Below are 23,653 nucleotides of genomic sequence, written 5' to 3' on the forward strand. Positions count from 1 at the left end.
TACATGTGCAGGTACCCTTTACTCAAACCACTCCTCAGCCTATCTCAATTCCTTTGGAGTATGCAGCACCGCCAACCAAAGGCAGCAGAGGTTGCTAATAATTCACATCAACAACCTATATCTGTGTAGTTACCCACTTACTCCTGGGTGAAACGCCAAACAAATATATTTCTGCAAGATTTGGAAAGCAACGAAAAACTGTACTTTTTTTAAATACCCTCTAAACGGAACAATCTCTCAGATAGATTGCAACTTCCACAAACATCACAGCAGGGTTTTAAGTTTTATTGTTTAGTTTTCTGCATATTATCACCAACTGTTAAACCAGTTATCTAAGTAAGAATGATTAGAGAGAGGTCTTTTTTTCACAAAGGCAACTCAAAGGTTACTCACAAAGCATTGATTGCAGGAATCAGAAATCTAGTTTTCTAAATTATGGTCGGTACTTGAAAGTTTAATTTTGTCAATATTATAAACCCTCCTCTAGTCTTATTATTCAATATCATTTACAGTTGTTTTAAGTAAACTACACCAGTGATATCATCAGCCATGCAGGACCAGTTAGAATGTCATTTTACTGGTCAACTTGCTTTTTCACTGGTCTATTGAACCCTTGCACGCGCGTCACATGCGTTGACTGGTGTCACGCTCACCATGTTGGTGGGCAAGTTAAGTTTACGTGTATTAACGCCGCGTCGTCTAAAATGCGCACTTCACTGCATAACGCACAGCATACTCTATGCATAAAGTTATATATGAAAACGCTCAGTGAAATTGCCCACCAGTATGGCGCATTCAAGATTTTTCTGATAATGACGTCAGGTGAAATGGGTCAATAGCTGGAGTTTCCTATTAACTAGCATGGGACTATGTGATTTGAATCAGTGGTTTATGTGTAGCAATGGCAAGCATTTAACCAGCCAGCTGGACTAGTTTGACAGAATTCTGACTGGTCCTTGGGTGTTTTAACTGACAACAGTATCGGAGGGGATTCAACATCAGAAAATGATATTGACCATTGTCAAAGGGGAATCAAAGGGAGAGTTAAACCAATGGTTCTTTTCAGAACCACCCCAACTCATTTAGAGATTATTACATGGTGTTACCGCAAGCTCTTCTATATCTTATCTCCACTATGCAAAGTTTCAAATCCTACTTAAAGGGGAATCTGTTACCCAATAGACCTTATCACAAATACTTGGTACGTGCGTGTGTAAGGTGGTCTAGCTAGCGATCAAGTTTGATCCATAGCTAGACCAGCAGGCACCTCATTCAACAGTCAGCGATTGTGCAATGGGTATTTGCGAAAAGGTCTATGGAAGTTCATTGCAGCGCCCTCAGGTGGTCAAATACACAGACCAATGTCCACGGTCCAATTTCATAGAGCTGCTTCAGCAGAGAATAGTCCTTAACAAAAAATTTTTTCAAGAAGACGATCAGAGCATACTGACTGAAACCAACAGATTTTTTTCAGAACCCACCCCAACTCATTTAGAGATAATCATTACATGGTGTTACTGCAAACCTTTCCATATAATTTTTTGCTAAGTAAAATGATCAAGATACCAGTCATGAATTGTACTTGTGGCATGGTAGTTCGGCTGGTAACCTTACTCTGGTAAGCATAATTTTGTTGTGCTGAGCAACTTTTTGTGCTTAATAAGCAGCTCTATAAAAGTGGACATAATTGTCATTTGATGTGGATTACAATTTAAATCCACGGTGGTTATTTGAACCTAGGTCCAGCGGTTGAGAAAAGCAGCTGATGTTTCTTCTTGCCTTTCTTGCCCCTCTTTCCGGAACCAGGAGATGAAGTTATGTCATCATCTGCAGAGGAGAAAAACAAAATTATAGTCGTTTTTTAAATTTTTTTACTTCACCTTTGACTGTGAGTGGCTGAGCAATACAGTGGAACCACACATTAGTTGCTGGCAGTGTAAGCACTTTATGTAATCCACCACACTGACAAACCTGTAGAAGTACGAGACCGATCTGGGTCACAAGAAAATAGTGTAGAACCGATTTCACATTTTGCACATTGTTGCAAACAAAAACTAAGTAAAACGCTCACAGAGCGATAAACTCCAAATGGGAAAATGGTTCTATTAATTTCTTATCAAATATGACTTTTTCAAAAATAAATATTTAAAGAGATGTTTTCTACTATCATCATCATTAGACAGTGTACATTTGATGGAAAACTGTGATCTCAGACAAGTTTTTTGTCTTACCAATTCTGTTATGTTCCTTTATCATAATTCAAGTTGGTGTACACAATGACAATCTCTTGTATAAGAGTAATAGCAACTGTTTTTATATAGCACCTAACACCTCTAGAAGAAAGTCTCGAAGTACTTAAGAAAGTCTAGTACCTAGACTTAAATGTGTACAGTTGACTGACCTGTCTTACGGGAAGCAGCCTCCATAGCAGCTTTGTCTAATGCAGCTTGTATAGCATCACTGAAGGCATCTTTGTACTGTGGTACTGGGGCGTAGTCTTCATTGGAGCTATCATCACTTCCGTCAGGCCCTGTTACATACAAGTAGATCATCAAAATGTCTTCCAATATATTGTTGCTAAGCTACTCCCACTGGATTAAATTCAATGGACTTTATCCACTCTGGTCACCAAGCCACCATCTTAGAGGTAAAACGATGATTAGACAATGGAATGCCATCTTTGTACACACACCTTAATCCATAAGAATTCAACGCAACTTCATATTTCTTTATTTAAAAAAAAAAGAAATTTTAAGAGATCCTTTATAGCATAAAGCCAGGTGGCCACTCCAAGGTGAAGGCTAACCTTAACTGATTTGAGCGATCGACCATGTCGACCCAAGTCATCTCCACAAGAGGCATGTTGCCACCTACTACTGGGGCTGAAACAGGGTTACCCCCTTCACAGTCTGTAAGGATGTAGGCAAGGGTATCATCCACTAGGAGCCTGGCTGGTAGAGCAGAATGCACCGACTTCCCAACTTTCTACGAAGCACTTATGGTTATGTGCCTTGCTCAAGGGTCAGGACCGGGATTCAAACCCAAATTCTGCTGCTGACAACACCAGGGCTTGGGTCTGGTGAACAAGAGCGATCAGCCACAACACGCCATAAATATAACTTAACAGTAACTACAACACTTGGAAACAAATTGACAGGAAAGTCACGTACCTGTGACAGACGGTTTACGAATCTTCCATTCATCCAGAGTTTTCTCCGTCCCTCCACTGCCTGCTTTGACAATCTTAGGCCAGCTGCTGGTCTCTGGCTTTGTTTTCCCTTCACGAAGCATCTAACGAACAATACAAATAAAATGGATAAAGGGAGGGTTTATAGAGGATGTGACCTGTGACATCACATGTTTACAAAAGAGCCACCAAGCCTGGACTTCCTGCAGGCACGATTTGTACACAGCCTAATGGAAGAAAACATAAAATCTTATATTTTATGGCGATTGCGCTGTCTAATTCTTATCAACTTTTAATATGATGAAAGTGGGCACAACTCAAAACTTGTCCAGCTTATTTATGTGGAAATTATGACACAGAATGTTAACTTTCCCATATGACCAGTGCAGTATCTTACCTGCCAGACTAGCCAAAGAATGTACAAGGTCACACTTATTGTTAACAAAGTTCACATGGTTTAAACCTTTAATGATTACTTTATAAATTAAAATATCAATGACCTTAATACTTCCTTGGTGAGAAGCACTGCAGCTGTTGATAATGTATTAACATTTTTAAAAACGAATCCATTCAAAGGAATGTAGTTTTAAAAACTAGGATTCAAAAACATTTCATTCAGCAAATGGTTTCTGCATAACGTGTGTCTCAGATTGAGTAACTAATTGGCATAATCCCAAGAACATTGCAACGTTTTGAAATGACATTTTCACAGGTTAGTCTTATTGTATATATTTACATTTATAAACAATCTAACGATTCCAAAAACCAAAGACATACTTTGCCTTGAGGTCTCCTTCTTTTATGCACAACATCTTATTATGTTATTGGCCCAATGACCAAGTATACAGTGCTTTAAAATAATCATCAAGAAAAGGGTAAAACAAATTATATTCTTTATCCCTGATGCAAAAAATCAACTAGCAACGACTAGAGCAAGCTAGTCAAAACGTTGAGACCAATGTTAATTGGCTAAAGTAGACCAAATTTAATTGGCTAAAGTAGAAGTCCCAGCCGAGTTTCTACCTTCCACCCAGGGAGTCGCTAAAAAGCAGGACAGTTCTTTTCAGAACTGTGAAGTCTCCCGAAACATCTACTCCGCGGTAGTAAATTATATAGCAAGACAGGTCTCTAAATGAACAAACTGTACCTGGCAGGTAGATACACACATGGAGTTACTGCAAACCAAATATATATTGATACCTCACCATGCAATGCCTCAAATCATACATATTTTAGAAGAATTAGTTATTATTATATAACTTACCTGTGCAAATGATCGTAAAGAGGCACCAGACTCCTCCATGCTGGCAGTTGAAGCCCAGCTTCCAACAATCGGTGATGGCCCACCGGTGCTATCAACATCATGCCCATACTGACTACCTGCTGGATAAATAACATTAAAATCAACCATTAGCTCTTTGAGGCCTTTTAAAGCACCTTTTAAAGGCAGTGGACACTATTGGTAATAAAACAATTAAAGAATATAAAATAATTATTAGCATAAAGTCTTACTTGGTAACGAGAAATGGAGAACTGTTGATAGTAGAAAACATTGTGAGAAACGGCTCCCTCTGAAGTAACGTAGTTTTCCAGAAAGAAGTCATTTTCCACGAATTTGATTTAGAGACCTCAGAATTAGATTTTGAGGTCTCGAAATCAAGCATCTCAAAGCACACAACTTCATGATCGTAATATACAAAGAAATTGCCTGGTAATAAGGTGCTGTGATGCAGCTTGCAGCCAACCATGCCACTAACAACATGGTTAACTCCTCTTACGAGTTCTACAAAACCATTGGGGCCAAGGAAGCCATTTCCCCTCCGAAGGAAAAAGCTTGATACAAGTTCTAGGGCTGGCACCCAAACCTATGGCAAGGAGCCATAAATTGTATGGTGGACCAGCAACAGAACTTTGAAGGTTATGCGTTTTGCTACAGGCAGCCAATGCAAGGATTCAAGAACAGGGACCCATTTATTGAGCTGCCTAAGCAGAAAATGTTGCTGAACAATTTCTTGCTAAGCAAAAATGAGCAGAATACCACTCACAAATAGTATGTGTGACATGGTAGTTAGGCTTGTATCCTTATTCTGGTCAGCATAATTTTGTTTATGCTTAGCCACTTTTTTGTGCTAAAGCAACTCTATAAAATTGGGCCCAGAGCTTAATTCCATGAAGCTTGTAAGTACAAAAATGTGCTATGCACAGACAAATCTTGCTTAGCAGAAACTAGGTACCAGGCAAAAGTAAAACAATTCTACATTGTTCCAACTATTTCTACTTAACAGCTTTATGAAATTGGGCCCAGGTGTTATGTGACTACATTTTGGGGGTGAGATTAACAAGTTTGGTAGGCAGGGAGTCTGTCTTACCTCCATATCCAGCCTCTTCCTGGCTAAGCTCAGTTGGTGACCCCAAGGAGGACACAGTGGACTCTGGTGATGCAACGGCAGATGACCTTTCTGATGACACAGCGTGAGAAACATCGGCCGGCATAGAGTCTAACCCAAAGGTGGGGAACTGAGTATTACTCTGCAAGGAAAACTTGGGTGTCGGATCTACAAATCAGAAGAAGAAAAAATAAAAATTAGTAAGAACCATTTCTTATATAGCGCATTTGACAATAACCGTTTCAATGCGCTTACATTAGTGCCCTGGTCAATGGGCCAACAACATATCTTCACTCTTCCTCAGCTCCCTAGGGAGTATACAGTTTTTGCGGCCCTCTGAAGGCTTTTTCATGTCAACTTCTTCCCTCGCAGGTACCATTTATACCGCTGGGTAATGAGAATCAACTACGGTAAAGCACCTTGCTCAAGGAAACAAGTGCCACGGCTGGGATTCGAACCCATACCCTGATGACTTTGAATTTGGTACTCTAAACCGCTAAGCCTTCCTAAATTAATGCATTTGAGTTAGAGATGAAAATGATGGAAAAACATAACACACACTCAGCTCATGTTTTAATTCCGCCTCTGGAATTCAATTGATAGGCGAATTCGCTCGCAGTCCTCTGTTGGTCGATTCAAAGCCTCCTTCAAAAAACACATTGTCTCCCATTATGTAACATAGTTGTGATTCTGTCATTATTTTGGTTTAGTTCTATCGTCGTGGCCGTCTTGTGGTATTTGTATTGTTTGTTTGTTTGAGGTGTTAGTTTGAGGTGTTAGTTTGAGGTGTTTGTTTGTCTGGTTGGGTGTTTTGTTTTTTTGCGTTTCGTTTATCCGTCTCGTTTTGATGTTATTGTTGTTACTATACGCTTTGTTTTATAATTTAAATGATCTTATTACCTTCCTTTGTTTTGTAAAAGGCATCCCAGCTTACAAGCTTTGCTTTAATGGGCCATGCCTCAATACAGTTTTCAGTCTTGTAACATCCTATTGTTTGTATTTGTATATTGTGTTTGTATGGAAATAAATGTTGATTGATTGAAAAGGTGTTATCTTAAGCAATCACTATTGAGCGGTATGTGTACAATAAATTAAGTGTTGCTATGACATTACAATTATTCCCTTACACTTTCCATTCTTCTTGTTCTCTCGAATTTGCATCTTGCGTTCCTGTTTCTTCTCGTTGCGGACTTTCCTTTCCCGCGCCTTTTTTCTCTTCTGAAAATCACCTAAAAACATGAAAAAACAAAACAAAAATTTGTTGTTGAAATTTATCATATTCATCATAAAGACCACTGACATAACTTTTAGACACAAAAATAGCAATTGTTTTTTCAACCTTGAAGGCCCGGTCCCACTGCAGCGATAACAAGAACGATAACGATAACTACGCAAGAGAACGCATTCAATTGGTTGAAAGAGCGTGTTCGTTTTCTGCGCGGAGCAATTCAACCAACAGAATGCGTTCTCTTTGCGTCGTGGTCGTTATCGTTTTAGTTTTGCTGCAGTGGGACCAGGCCTTAACACCGATTTGTATTACTCTCCTGAGTTCTGTAAAAAAGAATTTCCACAGGCACATCACTTGGGTGAGATACGAACCCATTACCTTTGCATTGCTAGAGCAGCTATCTTGCCACTAGACCAGAGAGCTAGCCCAATTGATAAAGGCAGTTTGAATCCTTTGCAGCGGGTACCGCAAAGATTTCATTGATCAAGGATAAAGAATATAATTTGAACAAAACTGTTTTACCCACCAGCAAAGTGTTGTATGGTTTCCCTGGACACCACTGGAGGTTTGAATTCCAGCTCACAGATTCCAAACTCACAAGTCAGAGGTAGATGGAACAAATAACGCAAACGATGACGAAGAGCCTGATGACAAAAAAAATAGAGACATCGAAAAAAAAAAAATTTTAAACCCAGAAAAATATGTTTGTTTTAGAGTTGGTTCTTTGTTAACATAGGAACATTGGCAAATGTCAACTCTGTACATTACTTTTTATTTAACCTCCTACTTATGTTCTTGTTTGAGCATAAAGGCCGAATCACACTGCAGCGATAACAAAAACGATAACAATCACGATGCGAAGAGAACACATTCTATTGGTTGGATTGTTCCACGCAGAATAAGCGCAGGCGTGCATTGTAAATGTTCTTGTTTTCTTTCTCGTTATTGAGGCCAGTGTGACCGTGCCTTAAGTTGGTTAAATCTTGTGGCTGTTTGTGGCTGCTATGGGCATTTCAGTAGAAGCCGCTTACAACCAGCCGCTATGGTCTCTCATGGTCTCAATATGGTCTCACAAGTGCAATGACTGGAACTCATATTCTCAACTCGAGTATTATGCACTACAGTAGGTGTCTCTCTGTCATATCTGCGGTATAAACCTTGAATTTCCTCTCCTGTTGAATCACTAAATTGTTACTCTTTGTAAAAAGCGAAAAGACTTTGTGTTTAATTAAAGACATTGGACACTTTTGGTTATTGTCAAAGACCAGTCTTCTCACTCGGTGTATCTCAACATATGCACAAAATATCAAACCTGTGAAAATTTGAACACAATTGGTCGTCGGAGTTGTGAGATAATAATGGAAGAAAAAACACCCTTGTCACACGAAGTTGTGTGCTTCCAGATGCTTGATTTCAGGACCTCAAAATCTAATTCAGAGGTCTTGAAATCAAATTCAAATATTTTAATGGAAAATTACTTCTTTCTCGAAAACTACGTTACTTCAGAGGGAGTCGTTTCTCGCAATGTTTTATACTATCAAATGCTAACAAATATTTTGAGTAATTACCAACAGTGTCCACTGCCTTTAAACTACAAATCAATTCTACTTACCTCATTCATTGACATGTGTTCAATCTCAACTACTTTAGCAGTGATGGTCTCCGGGCACTGAGCAAAGCTTCCATACTCCCTAATCAAACAGCTTACATTCAGTGACTGTAGATACAAATGTTGGCCGTCCACCGCTGTATACATACAACAACAAAACATAACATAAATCTCTCATGAGTTTCAATTGTTCTCAATTGGCATCAATTATGTACTAACCTCAGAAATAATTTGGGGTTGAACAAAGACAAATTTACTTGAGTGGGATTTGAACCAACTAACAACCTCCAGATCAATGCGCAGGCGCTCTACCAACTGAACTATCTACCTGTCTCCCTATTTATTAGTCAATATCTCTGTTCGAGGGTGCCATTGAGGGATCACATTGACTGGTGTAGCAGCCCTTACAGTTATATAAGTTCTTTTGTCCCGTAAAACACGCCCAGGTGGCCCGCGACCATTATTTTCTGTACGTCACGCCATGTGCGTTTCTCTGTATATAAAGCTCGAGTGCACACGCACTCCCCCCGCACTTCGAATTTTACCCTCTGAGCAAGCAACAGAAACCAACCTACTCGTTGTACATGTGTATGTATATTATTTCTTAAACCGTTATCGCCTTTTCATTATCAACTATCATTTTCCCAGAACAGAGATAAATGACAAAGTAGGGAAACCGCCAACATATGGCTTGGTAGCTTAGTTAGAGGGCCGGCACATTAACCCGGAGATCATTGGTTCAAATCCCATTGAAGTCAATTTGTGTTCAAACCCAAATCATTTTAAAAACATTTACCCAGTCAGTTTCCCTTGTGGTTTGATACCTCATAAATAAGTATAACGTGTGATGTACTTTATATTTACTATCTCGGGTTAGCAAAACACAAAAGTTGAAATCCTAGACAAATGAATGTGTATTAAAATAGAAATTTAAATGGCAAAGTTAGAACATCATTTAAACAACTGTAATCAATAGAAACATACCTTGATAGAAGTAGTATACATGTCCCTTGCCTTCACTCCGTTCTGCCGAAGCTGACGCCCCCTCTAGTTGCTCGCGCCTCTGTCTAGTCGGGACGGGACTTTCTCTTCCCACCTCTTCATCATCCTTGGACACTCCCTCGACCACGCCCTCGACCACGCCCTTGACAACGCTCTCATCAGTACTGTCTTGCAACTGGCCTTCTGCTTGGACCGGCGTCCCCGCTGCATCTGATCCACCAACAGACGGCAACTGGTGCTCCATCTTGCTCGGTGTCCCTTTAGCGTTGCGAGATGTGGAGTAGTCTTGGAAAGGTTCTTCGATGGTGAAGCCTTCTAGAATCGGACTGTGACGGCCAGCATTGTGTTCTTCAGGATCATGCTCTTCGTCAGAGAAGGCTGAAGAGTAGTGCTTGTAATTCTACGACAGAGATAATGATTAGGATTTGAACCCATGACCTTTGCATTGCTAGAGCAGATGTCTATACCATTAGACCACAGACTAGAATAGTTACCATAGGCCTACTGTTTACTGCATACTATTTTCATTTCAAGCACCATCAGACATACTGTATAATATAAGAGAAGATTTATCTCATTTGTCTTTATGATTGTACATACGTCATTGCTCAATAGAATTGAATGGCGCTTATTTAACTAAAAGTCAAAATTTTGACATCACTTGTTTTTTGTTTACGGTATTACAAAGTATGGTTTTATTGGTCCATTGAATAACACATGACAGCCAGTCTTTCAGAAAAATAAATCTCAAGCTTACATTACAAGGAGGTGATAGACCAGAGTATGCTTCTTCATGATGCTTTTCTTGCTCTTGATCATCTTGTAGGTTCAATCCTGTTAACAACAAATAACATCCAATCAATCAATCAATCAATCAATCAATCAACCACTTCGCATTTGTAGTGGGACATTGTTTGGAAAAAATGGCACAGGCTTGCAAACTCCACTTGCCCTGTGAGCTGCTAAAAACCAGGCAACGGACATGTTTAAAAACCAGGCAACGGACATGTTTAAAAAGCTCATACTTTGTATATGTGATGTAATAACAAAAGCATTTAAAATGTGTCAATCTATGTTTGAGTAAATTTTGGGTGAACAAAGAAATATTGACTAGAGCAGTGTTTGGACCAACAATCTCCCAGATAACTACTAAATGCTGTTGGTCTGCCAAATTTACATGTGTCAGTTTCCCTTGTGGTTTATAACTTTGACTTTTTTTAGTGTGTAAATGTCACTTCGTTTGACTATGAATTCACTTGTGATCACTACCATTCAAACATCAGAAAGATACATTTTTGACAACTCATGCTAAAAATCTAGGCGTTTGAGTTCTAAGAAAGTCCAGATAAAGAAGAAGTAATAAATGGAAGATGCAGACTACTCACCTACAACAGCAGAGGATAGTTTCTGAATTTTCTTCACATTATGAATGCTTTGTTCTCTTTCCTAAGTACGAGATTTAAATAAAAGCACCATTAGACTCTGATGATATTGCCACAGATTGTACAGTACACAAATGAATATACTGAAAAATGGGTTGTCTAAATTTAAAGATGAAACTGCTAACTCGGCTTATCAGTCGATACGACCATGCTTCCTGTTTCCAGAACTAGAATGAAGGCTGGGTATGGTATAGCTGATTTGCTGTTGCTGCCCAGCGTCTATGGAGTGAGCTTCCTGCCTGTCTGAGAGAAGCAATCTCGATGTTTGTATTCAAACGTCTCCTTCAGGCAATCTTGTCCTGCGATCAACCCTAATTTGTTTGTTTTTTGTTTTTGTTCCTTCAGTCAGTTATTTAATCATGTTTTTGTTTGCATTTCCTGTAAAGCGATCTGTTCTTTGTATCAGCGCTATACACATATTCTGTATTACTTAATATTATCATCAATATTATTAACAGAATCTTCATTTCCAAAAAGATGGACAACTAGATGGTTGGACACAATAGGGCCATCTCTGTTTTCAGTTCTCTTGTTTACAAATGGGTGTATGAAACAATAATAAAACCAACACTTATATTATGGCAAACCATGTATAATTATGTAACTTACCTTGATCATTTCCAGAGCTGCTAAAGGGAAGCTGTCCTCTAAATCCTGTATTTTAAAGTGGTTGATATACAAAACATGACTTTTTCCATAAATTTATAACTGACAGCTGCAGGTTTTAATTATTTTATAATACCAATACTCATCCTTTAATTCAAGTAGAATTGATATGAAGCGATACATAACGAAAAGGGCTAGAAATCGCTAACTAAGTAAGGTTTGCAGGTTATAAACAAATAAATACTTATTTCTTAATGGCGGGGTGGGGGGGGGGTTAGGGAAAAGACCGGGTATACAAATGTCTGCCGTGTATTGGGTTGGGTTGGGACAGTTAACTGGTTCAAACCGTTTGGCTATAGTTTTTTTGTTTTGTTTTTCATCCTGATAGATCTTGGAAAGTGTATTGACATCAGCTTGTAGTTCAGATTGGAATCGTACAAACAGTTATAAACCAGACGACACAAGTTCAGAATAACCGTTCAGCAAAATCAACAGGCACAACTCTAGATGTGATTCTATAGATATACAACTGAAACTCTACATTTAAGTTAAATTCCATTAGAATGAAGGAACCCTTATATTCGTAAAAAGTTGTTATTGTTGACAGAAAACATTTCAATACCATTGGTGATATAAGTCATTGTGGTTATGGATACGTACCCCATCGTTCTCCTGAATTTGAGTCAATAAGGCAGCCCTCTCTGGTTCGATAATCTAACAATAACAAATAATAATACTTAAGTCTTTATATATAGGCTACAGGTGTACTTATCATTACTTATTTCCAAAAGTGTTGCGGTACCCGCAGCTAAAGAAATAAAGGATTCGATCTGCCTCTAGCTACTGGGCAATCTTAATGATGCTCTAGAATTGCAAAGGTCGTGGGTTTGAATCTGAAACGAGTAATATGCCTGGTGGTTTTTTTTCACAGAACTCGGGACAGTACTGAGTATACAGTGCTAACACGCATCGGTGTATATGGGTAAAAACCATAATTTTTTGACTGTCCCACTCTATCAGTTTAATGTGTTAACAATAAGTGGGAGAAAACATACAGTCGTTATGCGCAGAGAAAAAAAATGCAATGTTTGAAATGGTTTGTAGTGGACGAGAGAGAGAACGCGGCAAGGGGTCAGTGTTCTTACCATCTCTTTGACTTGCTCAGGGGTCGCTAGCAGCAGCTTAACCATACACGTGCTGCTTGGGTCATCTGAGTAGGCAACCAAACACATGTTCATTATGTACAAGATAGCTCAGGCTCAATTATTAGAAGCGTTGGAGCAAAACAAGATTCTTTAAAAATAACTTTTAAACTTCTTTTTTAACTTCTTAAGCAGCTTTCAAACAAAACACTGATTGTACAGACTATGCACGACTTGTGGGAAGTCAACCATTTTTTAGGAAGCTTGGTTTCCAAAACACATTACTTTAATGCGTGAGGTAAGCCTTTGAAGTAAAACAGATCTAAAAATGACAGCTGCTGTTGGTTTTTATTGCCATTAATTTTAAGAGTGATCAAGAAATGTAAACCTTCCCCATTAAGACCCAGGGTCTTTATCACAGCAGCTATAAAAAGAAAATAAATCCCAAAAGTACTGCCGTCGATTTCACAAAACTCTTCCTAACTTAAAACTAATCTTAGGACTTAGGACGAGTCCCAACCCTGCACTGTAGCATGCAGACCTTAAGATTAATCCTAAGTTAGGACGAGTTACTCGTCCTAACTCGAGATAAGACGAGTCCTAACTCTTTGTGAAAGTGACCCCTGGTACATTTTCTCTGGTTGTACATACCTTCTATGGTAAAGAGTTTCCCATACTCCCTGGTAGTATGAGGCTGAGTGACAACAGAGCCTTTCTCTCGTTTCATCAGACGGAAGGTTATCTCATCACCCTGGCTGTATCCATGGGTTGCCTTGGCAATAACACTGAAAAACAAAGAATTGGTGTGGTTTGTTAAATTCTTTAGGTCTAGATTGTTCTACCATAATGCAATCTCCAAAGCTTATAGTGCACGGCTTGAAATTTACACTGGACCACTGGCCCGATGCCATTGATTTCAGCATTGGGCTGGTAAAACGGCCAGAGAGGTCCAGCTGTCTAGTGTTTTTCAATTCAATTTACCTTTGTATTGACTATAATTCATGTAATTACCAGTACAAAAAAGAATGTTCAAATATTGATTTTGTGTCTGATAAATGTTTTTAAATTCTAAAAAAGAATACAAATCTTCTCTAAGGGTTTGTTCAAATAAAAACAGTGTATTTTATTGATCAACTGTGTAGATATTTGTCCTCCTTTTGATTCTGGTCTTATAAAAGAATTTCTGGTCCAGAATTCTTTTTTCCAAAACCGAGCCCTGTATTGACAAAAACAACAAGGCAGATTGAGTCCATAGACTAGTGAACTTAGATGGACCTGGTACCTAGCCAGGATCCCTTATGAGTTAAGAATGATATTTCTGCATAAATCCCGGGCAGCTCAGTACGTTTGTTCTTCTACATTAATTTACAGATCAAAGTGAAGATTTATTTCATCATTGCTACCACTTAAGTACAAAGTTAATGTACATTCGGAACTACATGGCACATGGTCTTAACTGCTCTAAACTTCATCTTTGAGAGGGCATGTTCAAAGGACAATTTCATTGTGAACCTCTTTACAGCCTATGGGAATCTCTTTGAGGGGCACCAAGTCCAAGTTCAATGCAAAATGTTAGTTGGCAGATAATGCTCTGCAACTGTCTGTACCTTTTCAGATCTTTCTCATGCACCGCTTCATAGCAGATAGGGCATTTTCTCCAGGTCCTGTCACCCAAAGCAAGATAGTGCAGTACACATGTCCAACAGTAGATGTGACCACAGCGTGTAATTTTAGCTAAAAAGGAATAAACCAAATTGTATTTACAACAAAACAGACATGTCACTTTGCAATTGTTAAACAGAGATGAAAATGGATTAGAGCAAAAAGAAGTTGCCGGTTTTTCACTATGACACTGAAATCAGCTGATTGGCTGAAAATTGCATGTCTCAGCAGACTTGTTAAAGGGAAGGCAACAAGATGAATGAGTGAAGATACGCAATAATGGATAAGGGTCTTGGTCAGTGACAGAAGCACGGTAACTGGTATTCGAGTAGGATTCAAACCCACATATTAATGCTTAACAACCTGATATTTACAACATTGAAACCTCAGAAATAGGAACACTAGTTTTACGAATCCACAAAAAGTGATGCATGAAGTCATTTGAGTAATGCTTTATCACATGTACACATACAAATGATGTAGTATTTTAAAAAGAAATGTACAAAAATCAATTTTCCCCGAGGTCACCAGCAAATGGCACCCACTTTTTACCATAGCTTTTTTTGAGGCCTGTAATCTAAAAATCTGGACAATTCCAATTAAGTCTGAATAGTCAGCAGGTATGTATTTTGTCCTAATCACTTAACACGTTATCGTGAATGACAAGATATGCATACTAACCTGCTGTTGGTGGGTAGAGACAGATGGGGCATGATGGAACCTCCTGACCAAGAATCCTCTGCAAATAGATGGCGAATAAAGTAATATCAAGTTCACCATTCTCTCAGTATCATTTACAAGTAACCAACCATTTGAAATCATTCAACTACACAGGGCCCATTTTCATGGCTCTGCTTACCGCTGAATTCTGCGCTTACGATCACTATCCCCCACTTACGTGCAAGCGCCAAAATTCTGCACTAGCCTTCTAAGCGTAGAATGCCTAGTAACGTGGAGTACGCACGCGCAGCCATGGCAGCAGCCAAAATTCGCCGCTAACCCGTGAAATACGCTTGCAGTAAGCACAGAATTCCCGGTTTCCGTAAGCGCCGATTCTGTGCTTACGGTTGGCAGAGCCATGAAACTGGGCCCTGGTTGTGTATGCTACAACAACGTTGTTTGTCTGTGCGAATCAATCCACTTTGGTTCAATTCAATGTTGTTTAACAGTGTTTTCCAGTGTAAATGGGATGCTTTTTGCTTTTTCAAAGTCGCCCAGTATTTCAATGTGAGGGCTACACTTATAACTGATTTGGGCTATTTGCCCAAATCAACCGCCACCAAGGGCACGTTTTGCCACCTAATCCTGGGGCTGAAACAGGGTTACCCCCATTCACTGTCTGTAAGGATGTAGGCATGGTTATCATCCACTAGGAGCCTGGCTGATAGAGCAGTATGCACTTCCTTCCCAACTTTGTACAAAGCAATGATGGCAAAGTGCCTTGCTCAATCAATGGCACAAGTGTCATGACTGGGTATTGAACCCACACTCTGCTGCTGACAGCACCAAAGCTTGGGTCAGGTGAACTAGATCGCTCGGCCACGACTTGCCAACATCACAAAACCATACAACGACAGACTGTAATCTAGAAATTCTTCTCACCACTTGTTCAATGAGATCCCAATCTACCAGCTTGTCTGCATTTTTACACTGTATGGAATAATCACAGCCAGCCTTCACCACAAACTGACAACTGCAGGAGAAAAACCAATTTAATAAACAGCAAACATGGACAGTGTCACTGAACGTGATGAAAATCAATGATCAACAAATTGTAAATTTGAATTCCTATGATTTGAGGATGGTTGAAAAGTTCAACTACGTTTTTACTTCTTGTAAAATCATTCAGTATTAGAAACTGCCAAATTTTCTCAGTAGACCTACACACATGTGAAGATATTGAGCTTAGATTGATGTTGCTGTCTTATAAATCTTTTGTGGCTCAGTTTTTTGTGTTCTTCTACATTAATTTTACAGATCAAAGTGAAGATTTATTTCATCATTGCCACTGGTGAAGAGAAACTTCAACATCCTGCACAAAAAAAACCTGTAACACACACATTGGAAATCAATGAGTCCATCATGCATGGTGTGCAATGCAAAGTGCGCGGATCCTTCAAAACAAAGAGATTTACACAGTTGAGTACTGAATCATTCTTTACAGATAAAGCGGTACGCAATATGGGTACATTTATATGTGCGTTGCTGGTGTGTGATTCAATTTTTACGCATTGTGCACTAATGCATAATAGACACAAGAAATTCTTGCCTTTCATGGGCACTGAGGCGATGACCAGTGACATTGAGGATGCTTGGTTAATATATTGCCCAGGTGTCCTCCCTGTTGCCCAAACAGATTTAGATAAATAACTTACTTGGCCTGAAGGAACTGTTCTTTGTTGTACCGAGGGTAGCGTTGAGTCCACTTATTCCTACCCCTCCACCCTCCAGGTGTTGTGTAGTCTGACGCACCATCCCTAGGGGCCATGGTGAAGTTTATCAAATGGGTCAGATTCATCTTCTTGGGTCCGTGAGTGAGCGCAGAACCAAACTCTGCACTCTGAGCCTTTGTCACCTGACGGTCGCAAAGAATAAGAAACAACAACAAATTGAATAAAACATGCATCCACATCGCTACTTACATGTACATGGACAATACTCGGGCCACAATGTACCGAGTCGAGTTTCTTCAATTAGTTGTTGTTCAATCATTGTACACCTACTTTAGTGTATTTAGGTCCACTGATTTTCCGCGATCGCGGAAAACGGACGGAATTCGCGGAAACCGCCCTTTGAAACGGAAAACGGGATTTCAGAAAATTTGATTTTTTAAAAAATTTTTCTTGACGCCAAAACTATTGAAATTGCATTCTTTATTAAGATTCTTTTTGTTAAACTAAAAAGGCATCAGAAATCAGACCATTAAAAAGTACGAGATCGTAATCGTGGATCATTCTGTTCTACTTCACATCATCCTCAATGTTTACACACATGATGTACACACGTTGTTAACATGGTTAAGCGAAGGGCATTATTCGCGGCACGTTTTAAACATTTTTTGTTCACCCAAATTGCATTTTCTCCCTCTCTTTTACAAACAATAATACACAAACTAGCTTACCTATGATCTATAAGAACACATACAATGTTTTTTCATCTCGGAAAGGTCTAAAATAAAACCGTAAACTGTCAACATTCTGTCGCCAAAGCGAAAACAAAATGGCTGACATTTTGTTTGTGGATGGAGAATGGTCACGTCCATAGACTTGTTCCCAAGTCTTTGATCATGCTGAAACAGCGCCCTCTTGTGGATACACTCCTGTCATTAGCCTACAATGTGGCTGATGCAGAGAATCAACTGCAGTTTTAGACTTGGAATCAAGTCTATCACATCATGTGCATTGATACTGCAGTCACAGTGCAACCTTTTTACCATGACTACATGTTTTTGTTTCATCGACTTCAGTATACAAAATAATCCACAATTATAAAAAAAGTATTTTTTTGAAATTTGTCAGTTCAAATGAACATCTTACGAAGTCAACATTAACAGTGCAACTTATCTCAAATTGATTTTTATAAGTGTGTCCCTGGGTATTAAACAACCTTTTATCTAATTAAAAAAAACATGAAACAGAATTTTTTGTGCCTGAAACGGAATTCATGTTTTTGCCAAATGGAATTTGCACTTTTCTGAAACGGAAAATCAGTGGCCCTATGTGATGCTGTAACGCGACGAGTACCATGCATTTCCAATTGTGAGCTTTCTTACTGTTAGACCACAAAGCACTCATAATAACAAATGGACATATTTGAGTCCATACTAGATGGACATTGTACAGTTCCTTGCCAGAATGCCCTGCGAGTTAAGATATTTCTGATGAAATCATGGGTACATGTAGCTCAGTATTTGTGTTCTTCTACATTAGTTTACAGATCAAAGTGAAGAATTATTTTATCATTGCTACAACGTACCAGTCAAGTACAAAGTTTATTTGTACAACTAAATGCACAGTGAATGCACTATGATGTGTTAACTATTTGATAATACTACTTGCGAGTTAGAGGGAATGACTTTAAAAGTGGAATGTCATCTTTGAAACCATTTTCATTTTGCAAAGGACATTATATTCTTGAAAGCCTATAGATGGGAATCTTTTGAAGGGGCACCAAGGCCAAGACCACAGCAAACACAGGCAATGGTCACCAAGTAAATCCAGGCCTGAAAATATTTGGGTTGGGGTTATGAAGATTTGTTGGCCATCCATTATCTCAATTATAGACCTCAACAATTTAACACAAGTTTAAAGAATTGGTGCAAAGGTCAAAAGAAGATGGAACTGGCTTGATATGTGTACTATTAAGAAATGAGAACAATCACCATGGCATGACTGTCTTGACATGGCAACAAGAGGGCAAGAGAAAAAATGGAAGGTCGAAAACAACTTGGAGAAGAAAACTGGTTGCAATGTTTAATCAATGTTTATGCACATCTATTGCTGTAGTGCCATGAGTTTTGTGTTTTAGAATGTGCACTTTTTAAATAAACTTTTATGGTGTGTTTTGTAGAATTTAAAATGGTTGAGTTAAAAAATAAATAGGTTTGATCTGACCCACGTACCTCATCACGTCTGCCTGACCAGTTGTTATGGTTACGTGGCCTCTTATCAGCAAAACCCTTAGACCTTTGTGGATTGGATCTGCGCTGGGGACTGGGGTCCTGAGCCCCCTTAGAAAATTGCACATCTCTTTTCTTGTTATACCCTTGTCCACTTCCATTACCGCGGCCATTATCTGGAATTTAAAAGGGGAAAAGACAATTAATTTGAGGTTTTACAACAATTGTATTGAGTCCTGTAAGCAGGGTGCGAAATTAACGGTTGCCCGGTTGCCCGGGGCAACCAAAAAATCATCCGGGCAACCTGTGATTGTGTCGCCGTTGCCCGACGGGCAACCTTATGAAAAACAACAATTTAGGCCTAACCTGCTTATATTGTGCCAGCTCCAAAGATCGTTTGAATTTTCCACACACAAAAAATATTTATGATGTTCAACCATTTTTGTATATTCCACGACGTCAACCGGACCGCGAGCCATGTGAGAACTTTTCAGCATCATCATTCACGTATTAAATAATATGCGATGGCACAGCGCGGTTAAAATTGCAGTGCTGTGTGGGGGTAATAGCGGGACAGTAATGCACGTGCGTAGGGTACACGTACAGCATTTACAATTGGAATTCACGTTCTTGTTCTGTCCCAACTATAAAATCAGCCTAACTGCAGATATATGGGCCTTTACTTACCATCTTTGCTGTGTAGCAAAACACATAGTTGGGTCATTTCTATAGTTGGGACTGAACGTTTGCATCGCTGATCCTGGTCGCACACGCGCTTTCCAGCAACCGCTGGTGCCGCGCAGTTGTCATGCTGCACAGTGTGCCGCGCGCGGGACCAGCTTGCAAATGATAAACACGATGAATGGAGGCTGCGGGCACACGCGCTTTCTAGAAATTGCGCTTTTCCGGGGATCACTGGTGCCACATAACAAGCGTGTGGGAACAGCTAGCGAGCATGTGTGAGCGCAGATCCACTCGCTACTTTAATTTGCGTGGTTGACACTGACAGTTCTAATATTTACGAAAGTTGCATGACACAAAGAATAACAATGAGCCTCCTAAAGTTTGGTTTCACGTTGGGTAAAAACACAAAACATGTAAGAAGTGATACCGACGCTGGTTTTGTCAAGAGTTAGAGTAAGACTTACTTTTATCTCTTTTTTTTCGGGCAACCTATTTTTCTTGTGGGCAACCTATTTTCAGTTGCTGGTTGCCCTGGGGGCAACCAGCAAATTTTCTTAATTTCGTACCCTGCTGTAAGTAATCCTTGTAGCTGGGACTATTAGAAAAGCAATTTTGAACCCTTCTGTATTCCTTGATTTGTGAATTCCTTGGTGGCTCAGTTTTTGGTGTTCTTCTACATTAGTTTACAGATCAAAGTGAAGATTTATTTCATCATTGCCACTGGTGAAGGATCCTGGTGAAAAGAAAATTCTACATACACTGTACAAAAAACAAACATATTGTATACATGTAGTTTTAACTGTCGCCCATAAACAGTCAAACAATTTTAAAATATGGCTAAAATTAGGCACACTGCCACCACTTAATCATTCTTAGTTTACTTGGTAAAATTATACCCTTACATGTACCTTTTCAGAAGGGTTTACAGAAAGGCAAACTTTGAACTGCTGTACAAAGCGTCAACATCATGAAAACAAAATTATTAGAAATCTGCAGCCGATTTTCAGGTTAATCCTATCTCGAGTTGTTCGTCCTAACTTGGAATGGGTTCAATGCGTCCCAATGTCTACGGAACTTAACTCGTCCTCTACGTGCTAAGATTAATCCCAAGTTAGGAGAGTTTGGTGAAATCGCTGCCTGGTCTATTCTCTATTTGTGGATGGTGGTGTTGACAGCAGGCCTCAAATTTCCCGGCGGCCACGACGGCCATGGCCGCCGGTGCCCTGCTTACTGGCCGTGGTGCCCCGAGAAAATCGGACATTTTCGCGGCCAAAAAGGCCGTGCCCTTTTTCTCCGATGGCCGCCGTGCCCTTTTTGAGATCAAAATTTATGTTTTGATACACCACCATCCGTCTTACATAAAATCAAACACTTACATGTACATTCTATATTAATACACGCACACAGAGCGCGGTCGGTTGAATGCTCATCACACGGAATTTAAACGGACGGCAGCATATCCCTGCAGTGCATGTGTGTGTGCACGATGCAGAACGAACGACAGACGTGCATCCATAGACATTGTGTACTCGAAGTTTATACACGGGCCGGATGTACTTGCAACGACCATTTGAGAACAATCGCACTGCCAGTACTCATCTTGCAACACGCGTACCCACGCAAGGTTGTCCATGATGGGTACCAGCTAATCACAATTTCGGTTCCATTCGAGGTTGGGCGTCCGCCTATTCCACTGGTATTGTGCTTGTTCACTGGTACTCGTACATGTTTGTGCACGTGGGCCATGTTACGTAAATCACGCATCATGTACATGTACATGAAAGGTACATGTACATGTATGGTACATGTACATGTATGTCCGTTGAATAAATCTCCGCTCTGCACACAGTCAAGTGACAGCTCATTGTTTACGTCCGGCCGTCGCAACAAAATCTCCGCTGCACACAGTTAAGTGACAGTTCATTGTTTACGTCTGGCCATCGCAACAAAAAATGGATGCATACTTTTATTTCCCATTAATCAATAAAATTAAATACATTTAAAAATACTTGATGTTTTTTTGTTAAAGGAAAGCAAAAGTAATGAAATGGTTCATTAAAATAGCCTTCATGGACCTGAACAGAAATTGTTTCATGATCTTTATTTTTTATGGCCTTCATGCCCTTTTTGAAATTTTAAGTTGGCCTTGGTGCCCTACCCCATGGCCTTGGTGCCCTTTCAAAATTTGACAAATTCAAGGCCAAAGTGGCATTGCCCTAAAAATGTCATGTTGACAATGTCAATGATGCTCGCTACATTTCATTATCTTTTCCAGACGAGTGCGTGAGAGTTTCCTCCGCGCGATGAAATGTGCATGTTCAGCAATTCCTCAGACCTCAACTCAACTAAACTCAACTCAAATCAAAGAGTAGTTGCAATAACGCAACACTCTTCCCGACGACGGAGGAGGGTTACGTTATCGCAACTAGTCAAACAAAGAGCAAAGAGAAAGATTTTCATAAAAGGGAAATAAAGTTCAACATTAATTAAAAAAGGTGGCTGGATGCACACATTTATCCAAAATGAAATGCAAAGTACTTATTAAACAAAATATTTTAAAAAGTATGGATAGGGCGGAAAGACTTCCATATCTTGCCACCAATTTTTCACTCATTTTATTTTTACCAAAAAAGACCCCTCATTTTTAAAAGAAAATTGGTATTGGATAAACTTATTATAATCATACAATTACAATAAACGCGCGAAAAAGTGGTGGCAGGATACAAAAGTTTTTCAAAATGTGATTATTTGAATCCCGATTAATTACCATCCCTCCCCCCAACCATCCCATAAAAAAACACCATGAGCATTTACCACATTTTATATGCATATGTTAGCCGCGATCGGTCGATCTGCACGATCAACTGATCGCGCTGCGCTATTGAAAGATCTATTGGTCGCGCAGCAATCGGTCGAGCACGCAATAATCGGTCAATCGTGCAACATCCGTAACAAACATGCGCGATCAATCGATCGTGCGGGAATGGATGGCGCGATCGGCCGATTGTGCGGGAATGGCTCGGCTTGATCAGCGGATTGTGCAGGAATGGTTTTGCACGATCGGCTGATTATGCAGGAATTGTTAGGCGCGATCGGCCGATTGTGCAGGAATGGTCTACCTGCACGATAGGTCGATAGCGCAAAGCCATTCCAGCAATCGGTCGATCGCGCAAACCCCTTACTGCACGATCGGTCGATCGCGCAAAACTTTTCCTGCACGATCGGTCGATGGCGCAAACCCATTCCCGCACGATCAGTAGATCCCGCAAAGCCTTTCCTGCACGGTCGGCTGATCGCGCAAAAAGTACTCGTAGTACGCGATCGATCGATCGCATAAATTAAAGATGTTCATTTATCATGCGCGATCGACCGATTGCTGCGCGACCAATAGATCTTTCAATAGCGCAGCATGATCGCAGATTGACCGATCGCGCCAACACATACAATAATACAAATATTATTACAATTTTATTCAATTTTGGGGATCGTTTCTGACCTTTTTTACTTGGCTCGGACGGATTCTTGGCTGCAGCCGAAGCAGAACGATTTGTGATAACACTCTTGTCCATCTCTTTCTCCTCTAACATCCACACAGGATGCGGTAAACAACGAGTCAACTGCACGCACAGCCACTCCAAATGGAGATAAAACTTGACGGTTCAATTGATGAGACATGGCGAAGCTAATTCAGCACTCCATGTTGGAATAAAAAATGAAGAAACCAAAAACTTTGGATTCCTGCAGATTTTTGGTTTTGGATTGTGAAGGTGAAAATGCGCAAATATGAGCCTTTGATAGGCTCAAAGTGTGCTTGGTAGCACAAGGTATACTCGGTTTTCCTCGGAATGGCCCCAAACGTGGTCGTTAGACCAAATTTGGCGATATTTGAGCACGATTTCTCACGACGAAACCTTCTCTATGGCGACATGCGCGCCGAAAACGAGGCTTCATACACCCGACAGGGTCAAAGTTCAATTATTGCAGGTAATCCCTGGTACTCGGTACCTTTATCATTGGTTTCTATCTAGAACCCCTAAAACCAGCGTAATCAACCAGCGGCGGAAAATTCAAAACAGTTGACTTTTC

General features: G+C 39.8%; 1 protein-coding gene across 2 annotated transcripts; it reads right to left on the reverse strand.

Moving 5' to 3' along the window:
- Positions 1-1,114: 1,114 nt before the first annotated feature.
- On the reverse strand, positions 1,115-23,497 carry LOC117290638 (RING finger protein 10-like). Of its 2 annotated transcripts, none has more exons than XM_033772152.1 (21): positions 23,064-23,497; positions 18,887-19,059; positions 16,641-16,840; positions 15,868-15,958; positions 14,947-15,004; positions 14,211-14,337; positions 13,255-13,388; positions 12,607-12,671; positions 12,122-12,175; positions 11,465-11,509; positions 10,799-10,859; positions 10,171-10,247; positions 9,396-9,813; positions 8,415-8,548; positions 7,329-7,446; positions 6,702-6,803; positions 5,557-5,742; positions 4,452-4,567; positions 3,171-3,291; positions 2,402-2,530; positions 1,115-1,827 (listed from the first exon to the last, which is right to left on the reverse strand). In XM_033772152.1, the coding sequence occupies exons 1-21, from the start codon at positions 23,152-23,154 to the stop codon at positions 1,727-1,729; spliced, it is 2,601 nt and encodes an 866-aa protein (XP_033628043.1). In that variant the 5' UTR covers positions 23,155-23,497; the 3' UTR covers positions 1,115-1,726. The 2 variants fall into 2 exon arrangements, with proteins under 2 accessions (XP_033628043.1, XP_033628042.1); XM_033772151.1 differs by having other exon boundaries at positions 4,452-4,570.
- Between the last annotated feature and the right edge of the window lie 156 nt (positions 23,498-23,653).

The sequence above is a fragment of the Asterias rubens genome, chromosome 5 (assembly GCF_902459465.1).
Source record: "Asterias rubens chromosome 5, eAstRub1.3, whole genome shotgun sequence".
In the NCBI taxonomy this organism is placed as follows: domain Eukaryota; kingdom Metazoa; phylum Echinodermata; class Asteroidea; order Forcipulatida; family Asteriidae; genus Asterias; species Asterias rubens.